The sequence below is a fragment of the Mastomys coucha genome, unplaced genomic scaffold (assembly GCF_008632895.1).
Source record: "Mastomys coucha isolate ucsf_1 unplaced genomic scaffold, UCSF_Mcou_1 pScaffold15, whole genome shotgun sequence".
NCBI classification, from domain to species: domain Eukaryota; kingdom Metazoa; phylum Chordata; class Mammalia; order Rodentia; family Muridae; genus Mastomys; species Mastomys coucha.
The window spans coordinates 71,627,538-71,640,648 of NW_022196897.1; the positions used below are offsets into that span (position 1 = coordinate 71,627,538).

Consider the following 13,111-nt stretch of genomic DNA (forward strand, 5'->3'; position numbering starts at 1 on the left):
TAAGAGCACAAGAGAGATCAGGAGAGACTTCCAGATTCCTGCTGATCCCATTCTAATCCATCAGACAGGGCTTGGTGTCATGATTGTAATCTGAGCCTGCATTTAGTGACTGAGAGATCAGTTCACTGTTCCCTTTTGACCTCGTTGGAAAGAAAGCCACTTGCCCAGCCACTGTTGGAGCTGCTGCCACAGTCCCCAGAATCATAGAAAAATAGACCTGACTGGTCCAGTGTCTTCTTGTACAGATAGAGAAACTTGTTGGGGGTATGTGTAGTCGGAGGCTTGTTTGGGCTACAAAGCCAGCTGATCATTCAAGCTTCAGACAAAGCAAGCTCATCATTCAGGCTTCAGTTAGGATGCCAGAGACCCCCATGAGGCCTCTACAGACTATGCTTGCCCAAACAACCAGCTTTCATTTACTCTCTACACCATTACCTCAGCTTAACTCTCTTTGTGGCGTTTATCAGGACCCCAGTGCTCTGCCTTCCCTCACCAGTCACTTCCTCACTCCTAGCAAGTGCAGGGGATCAAACACTTACTGAGTGAATGTATGAATAGGCAGGAGGGATTGGAACTCATATCCCTGAGTCTCAGGCTGGTGCGTTATTTCTGTGTTTCCTGTCCAGGGTGCTCAAGGCACCTACAGAGTTTGAGATAGGGTCAAGAAGCTGGAAGTAGTACCAAATGGTGGAATGAGTTAGGGCAGGGGTGGTGGCAGGGATGTCAGAGGGGGTGGGGTGCAGTAGGGGGAGATTTAGCTTTAATTGCTAAAGATGACCATTTGGCTTTGGTCAGATAAGGAGTAGGGCTGGGGTGGTTCTGCAGTGCTGTGGGTGAAGACAATAGCAGTGTGACGCTGCAGAGTGGCAGGTAGCTAACTTTCAGCCAAGTCTTCCTCCCTACTTCTCCCCATCTCCCCTCCACAGCCAGCTTCCTCAGATAACAAACCAGCTGTTAAGGACACAGCTGTGGCTGCCTCTTGGGAAGAGAGAGAGAGAGAGAGAGAGAGAGAGAGAGAGAGAGAGAGAGAGAGAGAGAGAGAGAGAGAGAGAGAGAGAGGTGGGGAAGAGAGAGACAGAAACAGAGAGAGACAGAGAGACACAGAGACAGAGACAGAGGCAGAGGCAGAGACAGAGACAGAGAGAGGGCTGGCAAGCAAGCCTGTTGCCCCGGTGAGTTCCCAAGCTGTGGAGTTCAAAGCAGACTTGTGAAGTCAGGGGCAGAGCAGAGAGCTAGGAGGGAGGAGGTGAGAAGTCAGTGAGAGGCAGAGAAAGGCTACACTTCTACTTTGATGTCCCAGCACAGAGCTTGAGCCAGGTCTGGGTGGGGTCCCAGCAGATGGCTTTAGCTTTCCTCCTCAACTCAAAGCTTTGGAGAGAGCCAATTAACCACACTTTCCTGTCCCTTAGGCAGGATGTTTATCTAGTCCTCTGAACCTATGACATAGCTGTGTGAGTCCAGGGCACACTCCTACCCCCACTGTATACAAGAAAGCACATTCCCTCACACACGTAAATATGTACATACATTTATTGCACATGCAAGCCAGGCACGCCCTTGCACACACATGAATTTATACATGTATCTGCAGTCTGTTCACAAGTATCCCTAGACGTCACATCTAAGTGGCCTTCCATTATGTATAAAACTTGCACTCATTAAGTGCAGTGACAACGTCCATCACAGCCAAGGCTGCCTTTGTTTCCTTGGTGAGGAGGGAGCCTGTGGGCAAGGTTGGGGAAGATTTCTGAACCCAACTCTAGAATTTTCACTTCTGCCAGCAATTTTGGCTCTCCTCAAACAGCATGGTACAGGTCCAAGACACTTTTCTGCCAGGAACTATTTATCTCTGACTTGTCACAATACCTGGCAGAAATCACCTAGGAGAGAGAAGTCCCCTAGGAAACCTGCTTGTTCCTCTCCTAGGCCAACTAGCCCTGGAAACTCTGGCTGACAACCCTGCTTTAGCTTCTGCTTTACCACATGGCTGCAAGTAGATTATTTGGGATCAGTTTTGCAAAAAGTTGCCCTTGCTATTACAGTAGAATGGTCCTAAGGTAAAGATACAAGTTATCACCAATCCTCTAAGCACATCTCTAAAACTTTAATTCAAGAAACATTTTTAGGGGCTAAACAGAGAGGTTGGATGACAGACAGATAGCAGTTCCAGGGCTGGGGTATGTGTAGTCTTGGGGAATGTCAGGCTGGCCTGCAACCTCAGTTCTGTTTACCAATCTCACATCTCCTGTGATGGATAGTGTGGTGGGAGACAGGGATGGCTCAGCACTCAGTTGGGTGAGGAGTGAGCCTGGCTGTCAGTGTTGGGATCACTCAGGCCATCTGGCTCCAGCTTGCTCTAGGCTGGAGCCTGGGTCTTATCAGCGTCCCACCATTCCAGGAATAGATCATTGACCCCTGTCCCATCCCAGGCTCCCAATCCCCTTTCCTTTCAACTGAGACAGAGAATTAAAGAAATGCATCCATATTTTCTCCCATGGAGAACTCTGTGTTTGCATCTGGCTTGGAATCCAGACAGGACAGCTGGGAGAGATAGACAGGAAGTTGATTTCAAGGATATTGAAGCTGAAGCTTTCATGTTTCCCTCTCTCTCTGTGTCCTCAGTTACCCAGGGTTCCTCCTGAATCTTTCTGGAAGCAAAAGGAAAAAAAAAGAGAGAAAAACATGTGTGATGTCAGCCTCAGTCCTTGTCCTGGAATGGCTACAGCACAAGTGTTTACTCTCTCTCCTCATCTGGAGAAAATTGCCTCCCGCACAGCTATGTGGTCCCTCCTGATAGGGAACGGGATCTGCAGTGGCTGGTGGTTAGCCATTTCTACTCGGCCACGCTGTCATTCTGCCACCTGTTCAGAAGAAGCAAGTGGGCTTGCATACTCTCAGGTTGATGAGGCCCCAGCTCCAGGTAGAACTAAGTAGACTAACTATTGTTCTGTAGAAGCACAAAGTTCTAGAGGCAGAGCCACGTTATCTTTTCAGTTAGCACAGCCAGCCAGGTGCTCTCTCTGGCAATGGTAGACACATAAATCACAGCCATCTTAGCATCCTTCCGTATCTATATAACTCTTAACACGGGACAGCTCCATCTTTAAAAGGGTCGAAGGCCTTGATTTAGTGGCTGAGAGAACGAGTTACTTTACCTCTCTTGTGTCTCTGTCTTCTCATCTTTCTGCTGAGGCTAAGTACGAGTATTTATTTTCTAAGTTCTATCTGTGTGTGAGTGTGTGCATGATGTATGTGCATGTGTGTGTGCAGGTGTACTCACCTGTGCATATGGAAGCCAGAGTTTGCTCTTGGAATGTTATTCACAATAGTTTTGCTATTTTTTGATTAGAGCTTATCACTGAACTTGGACCTGGGTGCCTTGGCTAAGCTGGTTCTCTATCTCTGTTCTATCTAATACTGGGTTACAGATGCGCGCTGTCTTTCCTGCGTCTGTGTGTGCTGGGGATAGGAACTCATACCACCGCCTTGCCTATTCCTCACATTGTTTTCCTGATTGAAAGAGACAATAAAACATACAGAAGGATGCATGACACTCAGTATGTGAACAATGTATGGTGCTCAGGAGACCCAGACAGTGGCCTTAGGACCTTTCTTATCTCTCTTTCCACCCATCTTTCCTGCATTTCCCCATTGCATCCTAAGCCTTTGGCCACGGTTGTTTTTATTTTTTGTTCTTCGCATTTTCTGGTTTCCTTGTCTGTATTTACTCTGTGCTTCTTCTACCTCCTACACTCAGGAAGCTCTTCCTGTTCAGAACTCACTGACTGGAGATGCTACAATCTGTTTTTCTTACCTTGTTTTATATTTTTGATATGGGTTTTAATGCCTTGAACTAATTTCTACCTTAAATTTCTGTTTCTGCTTCTCTGATGTTGGGATTGAGTATAGACATGTACTACCTGGAACCTAGAATACATTTCTTTTAAAAATGAAATTCTCCATGTTAATCAATCTGATATTTTCTCACAAACATTCAGAATTAGACATTGTCTTGAAAAATTTTGAGGTATGGGAACACTGGTCCACATTTCTGCATATCAACCTGAGACCAGAACAGAGGAGGCTTTCTGTCTTATTTGAGACAAAGTGTTATTGTGTTGCCTAGGTCGTCCCCAAACTTTGGATGCAAGTGACCCTCCAACCTCAGTCTTTAAAGTAGCTGGTACTACAGTAGGCATGCACATTGCTTGCTCAGTGTCCTTTGATAGACAAACTCTACTTAGTCAGTTTCTGACTCCCTGTTATCACAAACTGGCTGCTTTGCCCGAATACATGCTTAACTTATCCATGCAGGTATCTGAATTTGTCTACTTGAAGATCCCTGGGGATCTTTACTGACAAACCCTCCTTCCAGGAAGTGGTTATCAGCTCTGTAACCTTTGCCATGGATGACTAAGGCTTATCTAGTTTGGGCCCATTTCATTCTGCCTCAACCTTTCCCCTCCCTCTCTTCCATTCTTTTTTTTTTCTCCCTTTCTTACCTCCTTTCTATCTTCCAACCCAAACCCCAATGGGGGGCATGGAATCCAGGACTTCACACTCTACTATTAAGCAAAGCTTGTAATCTTCCTGCCAAAATTCAGGTAGCTTCCCTCACTTTTGGGAGGTGAAATAGAAAGGACGCACTTATAAAAAAATCTTATCTTGTGCATCCTTCCTCTTCCTGCAGAGGCCCGGGGAATGGGACCAGATGGGAGGGTGGCTACAACATCTGCTCTGCGGCTGCTTCTTTTTCTGTATCCTCCTCTAACTCAACTTCCTGACCCTATGTGGTCTTATGAAACCTCTTGGCCCATGGATATTGGTAAGAACCCAAGGAACTGAGTTCATGTTCTTACCACATAGTAATTCATATACTTATTCTTCCTTCTCCTTGTTTTACTCCTTTCCTAATTTGTCCATTTACTTCACTCAACAATCAGAGATTCCTGAAGACATGCTAGAACTGTGTTCTATATGTGCTTAGAAAAAAAGTAAACAACCAGCCATAACAAATTTACCCCACGATTGATCTTTGTCTTAAGTCACTTTTACTTTAAGCCTCAGTTTTCCCATAGATTTAATGACGTGGCTAGGAGACATTTTTGTCTTAGTTTCTTTCATCCTGTGACTCTGCCAACCAACTTTCTAACACCTCTACCTGCAAACTACAAACTCTGGTCTGCCAGCAGATTATGAATTATAAAGAAATTTTGCAAAACACCAAAGTTCTCAGAAACAGGGTTGAAGCCAATGTGTAGGGAGGGATGAATGAAGTGCAGGGAATCCCAGTATCTCATGGGGTGGGGGTGGGGAGTGGGGTGGGAGTGCAGGGTCAGCAAGGACCATCCAGATGCTGGGACACCCCTGTGAAATATCACACCCTCTCTGCCCCCCCCCCCCCCCCCCCCCCCCCCCCGTGCTTGTCCTGGATTCAGGTCAAACTGGATTTCAATCTGCATAATGTGTCCCATTTAGAAGGGTTGGGAGAGGGTGAGAACAGGAGGGTGAAGAATGAGGAGGGGGATAGATATCCGCCCCCCCCCCCAAAGGCAGGCATGAAGTGGTGGCCAGAGGAAACCAGAGTGAAGAGTCTGGAGTGAAGGCTGGTAGCAGCTAGAGAGAGGAGGTGGGACCAGGAGGAGCGGCAGGTTTGCAAAGCACAGATAATTGTCAGCCCAGCACAGTAGGGGTCAATTTAGTCTACTTACCCAGTGGCAAGAAGAAAAAAAAAAGTGGGCTGTGACTTAAAGATCTTAAGACTCACTAGAGAGGGAGGGGTTACCCTGGGGGTGGGAGGAGGGAGTGCCGAGTTTAGGAGGAGACAGAGACTCAGGAGGGTGCAAGGAAGTGTCTTAGCTGAGCTGGGCTAGGACTGGGAAGGTAGACTGAAGCTGCCTGAGAAGCACATCCTGCTGGCTCTGAGTTCCCAGTGGGGCTGGTTCTGCATGCCGGGCAGGGCTCTAAAACACCCTCAGACCTCTTACTCGGAGGTTCAAGCCAATCCTTCAGGGTGCTTGTTGAGTTGGTGACCTAACTCTGGAACTGGTGTCCCTGGGACTCATTGGCCAGCTTCACTCCATTCACCACTATGGAAGATGATGGTTACAACTACTATGGGGCTGACAACCAGTCTGAATGTGACTACGCAGACTGGACACCCTCTGGAGCGCTCATCCCTGCCATCTACATTCTGGTTTTCCTTCTAGGCACCACAGGCAATGGCCTGGTACTCTGGACCGTGTTTCGGAGCAGCCGCGAAAAGAGACGCTCAGCTGACATCTTCATTGCCAGCTTGGCAGTGGCTGATTTGACCTTTGTGGTGACTTTGCCACTGTGGGCCACTTATACCTACCGGGAGTTTGACTGGCCTTTTGGAACCTTCTCCTGCAAGCTCAGCAGCTACCTCATCTTCGTCAACATGTACGCCAGTGTCTTTTGCCTCACCGGCCTCAGCTTTGATCGATACCTGGCCATTGTCAGGCCGGTGGCCAATGCTCGCCTAAGGCTGCGAGTCAGCGGAGCCGTGGCCACAGCAGTCTTGTGGGTGCTGGCTGCCCTTCTAGCTGTGCCAGTCATGGTATTCCGTTCCACAGACATCCCAGAGAACGGCACCAAGATCCAGTGCTACATGGACTACTCTATGGTGGCCACTTCAAACTCAGAGTGGGCCTGGGAAGTGGGCCTTGGGGTGTCCTCCACTGCCGTGGGCTTTGTGGTGCCCTTCACCATCATGCTGACATGTTACTTCTTCATTGCCCAAACCATCGCTGGCCATTTCCGAAAGGAGCGCATTGAGGGCCTGCGGAAGAGGCGCCGTCTGCTCAGCATCATCGTTGTGCTGGTGGTGACCTTTGCCTTGTGCTGGATGCCTTACCACCTGGTGAAGACTCTCTACATGCTGGGCAATTTGCTGCACTGGCCCTGTGACTTTGACAGCTTCCTCATGAATGTCTTTCCCTATTGCACCTGCATCAGTTACGTCAACAGCTGCCTCAACCCCTTCCTCTATGCCTTCTTTGACCCCCGATTTCGCCAAGCCTGCACCTCCATGCTCTGTTGTGATCAGAGTGGGTGCAAAGGCACCCCTCACAGCAGCAGCGCGGAGAAGTCAGCCAGTTATTCTTCTGGGCACAGCCAGGGCCCTGGGCCCAACATGGGAAAGGGAGGAGAGCAGATGCATGAGAAATCGATTCCCTATAGTCAAGAAACCCTTGTGGACTAGGGCTGGGACCAGAGGGAAGCCTGATGCCTCGGGTCTGACCCAAAACTTTATCCTCATGCTCTGAGAACCAGGTAGCATGGCTCTACCATCTCCCTGACTCCTCACTCCGTTCTCCGCTCACCTTCAAGTTCTGCCTTTTTCCTCTCAGATGTCTGTGGTTTAGTGGAAAGGGGTGGAGCCTTGCAAACAGCTCAGCTGTTCACCATTTCTGAGGTTGACCTTGCACAAGTCTCTTAACTTCCTTAAACTTCAGTTTCTTTGTTTGTAATAAATGGGGGAAGGTTATATGGACCCTAAAATGTTGAAGTGTGAGTCCTGACCTTATTTGCTTCTTTCTGCCGTTTTCTTCAGCTCTCTAGCTCCCCTTTTTGTTTTCTCTGCTGCAGAAATTATTTCTGATAACTGCTCACTTTCCAGATCTGACTCTTTCTCTTCTAATGGGTTCCTCTCCCTTAAACCTTCCTGCCTGTACCCCAGCGCCTTCTTCCCTGCTGGGCTCTTAAGGGTTAAGAACTCTGAAACTTGAAGGGTAACTTATCCTTTGAGTTCTTGTCCTGTTTTTCTGAGAGCCAGCAGGTGGCTGTATGTAGGCAAAGAATTAGAGCGCTAGTTCCCAGAGCCAGGAGCTCTGGATCTTTCAAAAAAGTTGGATCAGTTCATTGTTGGTCCAGACACCAAGGATAGATGGATTTTTGAATAGAGATTTCTCTTTGGTAAAATCTTGGTGATGCTTAGTAAATAATGCATCCTACCAATAACCCAGTATCCTTCCCATCATTTTAAAAAATTGTCTGTGAGAATTTCAAGGCAACAGGACTGAAGAAGCTGTGGATTGTTCTGTCCCTACGAATTGGGGTTGGGAAGGGAAAACAGAAAGGATTAGAGAGGAGGAGTTTGTATTTAGTTTGTATGCTGCTTGCCTCCCCTCCCCCACCCCTCATCCCTCTATCTCCTACAGAACTGTGAACTGTAGAGCAGATCTTTCTCCTCCCTCCTCCCCTACCCCACCATCTCTATAGGTTTTGGTGCTGCTTGGCACCAAGAGTCACTCACTTGGTTAGGTAAGGCTATTTGCTTTTTGTCTATATGGGTATATATAAATGTATATGAATGTGTACACACGTGTACACACACACACACACATACACACACACACAAGTATCACATAAACTTCATTGATGAAGGACTAGGGTGAACCCCCACTCACTTTCCTCTGTGCCTCTGTAGGTCTCACAGTCCACTTGGGGAAGAATGGACATATGGAGGTAGCATAGAATAGATATGGATCCACCCCCACTGGATTTGGGGAACTCCGACGGCTGGTCCGTATTTAGGGAAGAAGTCTGTGTTTCTGCTAGGCTTTCTGTAGGGAGCTACTTCCTCAGTAGCATCTGGTCCTAAGGCTGGAGAAGTCTGGAGCTGGGCCCCAGTTCCTCTCCCAGTTCCACAGAGGCAAGAACAGACTTACAGACTAGAGCACAGCCCTTCTCCTCTGCCCCTCCCTGCCTCTGACTAATTCCTCACCCTCTCACGCTCTTCTGGGGGGTCTGTGGTCCTCTTCTTAAGGAGGCCACTTTCTTGCCACAGGATGAAGAATATAGGATGAGCTTTGGTGCTCCTCTCCATCAGGACTGAGCCTCTTGGCTCCTCTGGCTCCTCTTGCTCCTTGGGGGTGGGGGTGGGGGTGGCGAGTAAGGTTGGGAAAGAATGACTGGAGCCGATGTGGGGGTCTCAAGGACAAAATTAATAGTGGGGCCTTTGTGAGCTGGAAATGGGTGTGGGTATTCCGGGTTTTGTTCTTGGAGGGCTCTGGAAACCAAAGACAAGACATATGCTATGGAAACAGGAAGAGCCTGGCTTGGTGCAGTTGGACCATCTCCGGCAGAGATCATCCTGCTCCTGGGGCAGAAAAGGGAGTTGTGGTGGTGGGGGATGGAGGAAACAGCTCCTCTTAGCTGAGCTCCGCATGTCTCAGGCCAGAAACTTTCATACAGCTACTTTCTCTGCTAGGCTATCCTCAGAGCAGCAGGGGCAAGCTGCAGGAGGCTTCTGGGAGACAGGAAACTCTACCACGGCATGGGACAGATAGGGGAGGCAGCCTCTTTCCCCCACCTCCACCCCTTCTTCAGAATGCGCTTTTTTTTTTTTCTGATCTTGTTACTCACTGTGGTTCATGAAATAAAACTGTTTTGTATAGCTGTTGTGTGCAAAGCTTCCTCATTTGAAGTCCCTCAAGAAACGAGTAAGAACCTGCAGTTGCAACTATTTCAGTAGAGGTGAGAGGGTATACTGGAGGGGGAATCAGGGGCGAGCCAAAGAGGGAGAATCTGGAAAACTGAAAGGGGGGCTGAAAGGAGATGGAGAAACAGGTACCAGGCAAGTGTAAAGATGGGCTGGGAATGAGCGGGCATAGCTAAACCTCCTGCTCTGAAAACCACAGAAAAATGGGCACACATTTTGGAGACTACAGCACAGGTATATCTGGGGGAAATATCTTCGTTACCTACTTCTCTCTATCCATTAATTCATCTATCTGTCCCCACCTCCTTTTATCACTATTTACTACAGACTCAACCATTCACCTCTGTTAATTCATTATCACTTGCTGACTGATTGTTTCATTCACTACCTCAGTTTAAGTTAGACATTGGAAGCTCTGTTCTCCAGTGGGAGCCACTCTGATCATCTTGAAAATGCCCATTCCTGGATGTCACTCCAGATCCATGGAGACAGAATCTCTTAGATCCACTCTAGGTGTGTAAAGGTGCTAAAAACAGCCCAGATGGTTTCTGGGAGAAGGCCAAGCCTATGGATGCCTTATCCAGATACAGTCTTCCTTAATTAAAGCAGGCACACAGACAAGACAGTTGGGGGTCAAGAAAACTGGGCTCTGGATGACAATCTATTTGGATGGTCTTCAAAGAAGGCCTCCCTGGGGCCAATAATTTTTCAGGTTACATAAAAACAATCACCAGAGAGGGAAGGTGGGGGAGGGGAGACTGATTGTATCAGGAGCTCACATTTATCCAGTTTTAAAAGTGTGCTAAAATTTTTCCAGGCATTATCTTGCAACCTTCGTCTGAGAGGGGCACTGCGCCTCTCTTTTCTGATAAGAAATCTGAGACTCAGAGATTAGCAGTATCTCCCCACCACAGACTACTATGAGAACGAGCCAGGCCTAGTGTCATGAGTATAACTCCAAAGCCCACACTCTTGACCATGGAATGCTGCTGCTTCCCCCAAAGTACAGACGAGGCAGCACCAGATGGTTGAGAAGGAAAATGTAATCTCATCTGCAAGATGCTGGGCACACAGGGAGACCAGGCAGGATAGGAAGTTCCAGGCAAGGGTGGGGAAGCTCAGGAGAGACAGATGGGGAGAGATAGAGAGACAGAGACAGGATATGCGAAAGAGATGGTAACAGACAGAACAAGAAGAGAATACATTAGAGAGAGAGGAGAGAGAGGGAGAGAGGGATACAGAGAGAGAGAGAAAGAGAAAGAGGGAGGGAGAGAGAGAGAGAGAGGCCACAGGGAGAGGAAGGCATAAGTAGGGACAAGGGTACCATGCGGACAAGGATCCCCTTTTTTTCTTAAAAGGGGAAAGCCACCAGGAATCTGTGACTATAACAAGGAGCTGTTTTTTTTTCTTTTCTTTTCATACTGATGCTATTAAAAAGTCTCCTGAGAAATTTGAATTAAGTCGCCCAGAATATTATAAAATTATAGAGTATTTAATGGCTTAGTTGTTCACGCTTACTTCATTTATATACCAAGTGCTGGATAGGATCAGGGGGTAGACTGCTGGGGTTCACAGGTTGCTGGTGGGGTCAGTGCCAAGAAAGATGCCAGCCAGAGCATCAGCTCTTGAGAGAGGGAAGGCGTGCAGTGCTCCAGGAGTCCATCCTGGGGCTGCAGAATGAGAGCTGTCAGAAGATGCTGAGAACCTGGCTTTTGGAATGTGGTTAATGATGGAATATTTGGGCAGAAGAAATTCCTAGGGATAGTGTAGAGCACAGACCTTCTGAGGAGCTAGAAAGAAGCCTGCATCCTTGCTTTATGCATGATCACTCTGAGTATGGGAGGTGGGCTGGCCAGTCACAGAGAAAAACTTGTCTGATTTTCAAAGCATGGATGCCAGGAAGATTGGGAACTAAGGCTAAAATACTAGTCCTTATATAAATTGAGGATGAGGAACAGAGATTTAAAAGTTTTTATTTTAGTGACGAGGCTTTGTCTGTCCTTACAGATATGAGCTGTATACCATGTATACCATGGTACTACTAACTAAGTACTGAGGAATTCTGGATCTTCTTATTCTGGGCATATTGGAAAAAGACTCTAAGAAGAGACAGATAGATAGCTTTGTAAAAAATCTCACCTCCAGAAGTCAGAGTGAAGTCCTCCATAAAGATCTAGATTAGCTGGCTGTTCTACCTAAGTGTCAGTGAGTTGACAGCTTGCAGGGCTTGATCCAGAGGGTATAGCTTTTCAAAGAGAAGTTTGAAACATTGAGTAGAATCTAATGATTCCTATGTAAAGTTAGAGTGTTAAAATGTTAGTGCCTAGCCAGGTGTTAGTGCCTAGATGTTAGTGCCTAGCACATGCCTTTTATTCTCGCATCTGGGAGGTAGAGGCAGGTAGATTTCGGTGAAGACCATTCTTGTCTACATAGTGAGTTCTAGGCCAACCCAGGGCTAAATTGTGAGACCTTGGCTTAAAAAAAATTGACAGTATACACACACACACACACACACACACACACACACACACACACACACACACGTATATATACATACATGTGCATATACATGTGTGTATATATGCATATTTTACTATGACAACATAGAATCGACCGAGAATATGTATATATGTATATAAATTAATGCATACATGTATAGTATGTATAAATATATACATATTTTCAGTTCATTCTGTATTGCTATTGTAAAATACTCTAAGCTGATTCATAAAGGAAATAGACTTGTATAGATCGATCACGGTTGTGGAGGCCCAAAAGCATGATGCTGGCATTTGCTTGTCATTTTGTGAAGTATTTCGTTGGTCTTTTTGTGAATTGTTTCATCAGTTCATGGTGAAGAAGTGGAAGAGGGATATGATATATTAAAAAGGGTCAAAATACAAGGAGTACCCTTTCTATATATCAACCCACTTTCCCAGTAACCAGTCTAATCCTACATGATAGAAGTTGCTTCCAGATAACCTACTCAAGGGATCTTACCTAGTCATTTGAAAAAGACACTAACCCATTTATGATGGTAACGTCCCTATGAACTTCCCAAAGATCTTATCTCCTATTGCTGCCGAACCGAGTAACTAAGCCTCAATGTAAGTTTTGCCAGGAATCAAGTATGTTTAAACTCTGCCATAGCATATTAATTCAAGACATCTTTACTCACAATGTACTCTTTACCCAGAACTAGCTTAGGAGATAGGGATAACTGGTCAACTAGGCATCACCCTGACTTATGGAACAAATTGAAAGGCTGTCTACCCTTATTTTTTTTATTAACAGATAGGTGGCCTAAGGCCCATCATGAAGGAAAGGAGAATAATTTACACATGGTCACACAGTGGGAAAGTGTTAAGGCTGGGACTAGAACTCAGGCTTTCTGCTGTTAGGCAAGAGCATGTTCAGGCTTGTGAAGGAGATCTTTTTTTTGACAATAAATAAAGTAAATAAAGTCAGGCCAAAGATGAACTGCTGCCTGGGAAGGGAGAAATGCTAGCTGATTATCTGAAGTTTTGTTAAATCTTTTGTTTGAGAAGAGCTTCAGATTCACAGGATAACTGCTGATTTGGTACAGAGAGCTCTTGTACATTACACACTCAATTTCCTTTATAATTAATGTCTTACATTAGCATG

General features: G+C 46.5%; 1 protein-coding gene across 2 annotated transcripts in view; it reads left to right on the top strand.

The window, feature by feature from the left end:
• Positions 1 to 5,778: 5,778 nt before the first annotated feature.
• The window catches only part of Aplnr (apelin receptor), a 39,821-nt gene continuing 32,488 nt past the window's right edge, over positions 5,779 to 13,111 (top strand). For both annotated transcript variants that reach the window (XM_031370875.1, XM_031370874.1), the window contains exon 1: positions 5,779 to 9,501. In XM_031370875.1, coding sequence (XP_031226735.1) covers positions 6,092 to 7,225 — 1,134 coding nt within the window. In that variant the 5' untranslated portion in view covers positions 5,779 to 6,091 and the 3' untranslated portion in view covers positions 7,226 to 9,501. The remainder of the gene's footprint in view (positions 9,502 to 13,111) is intronic.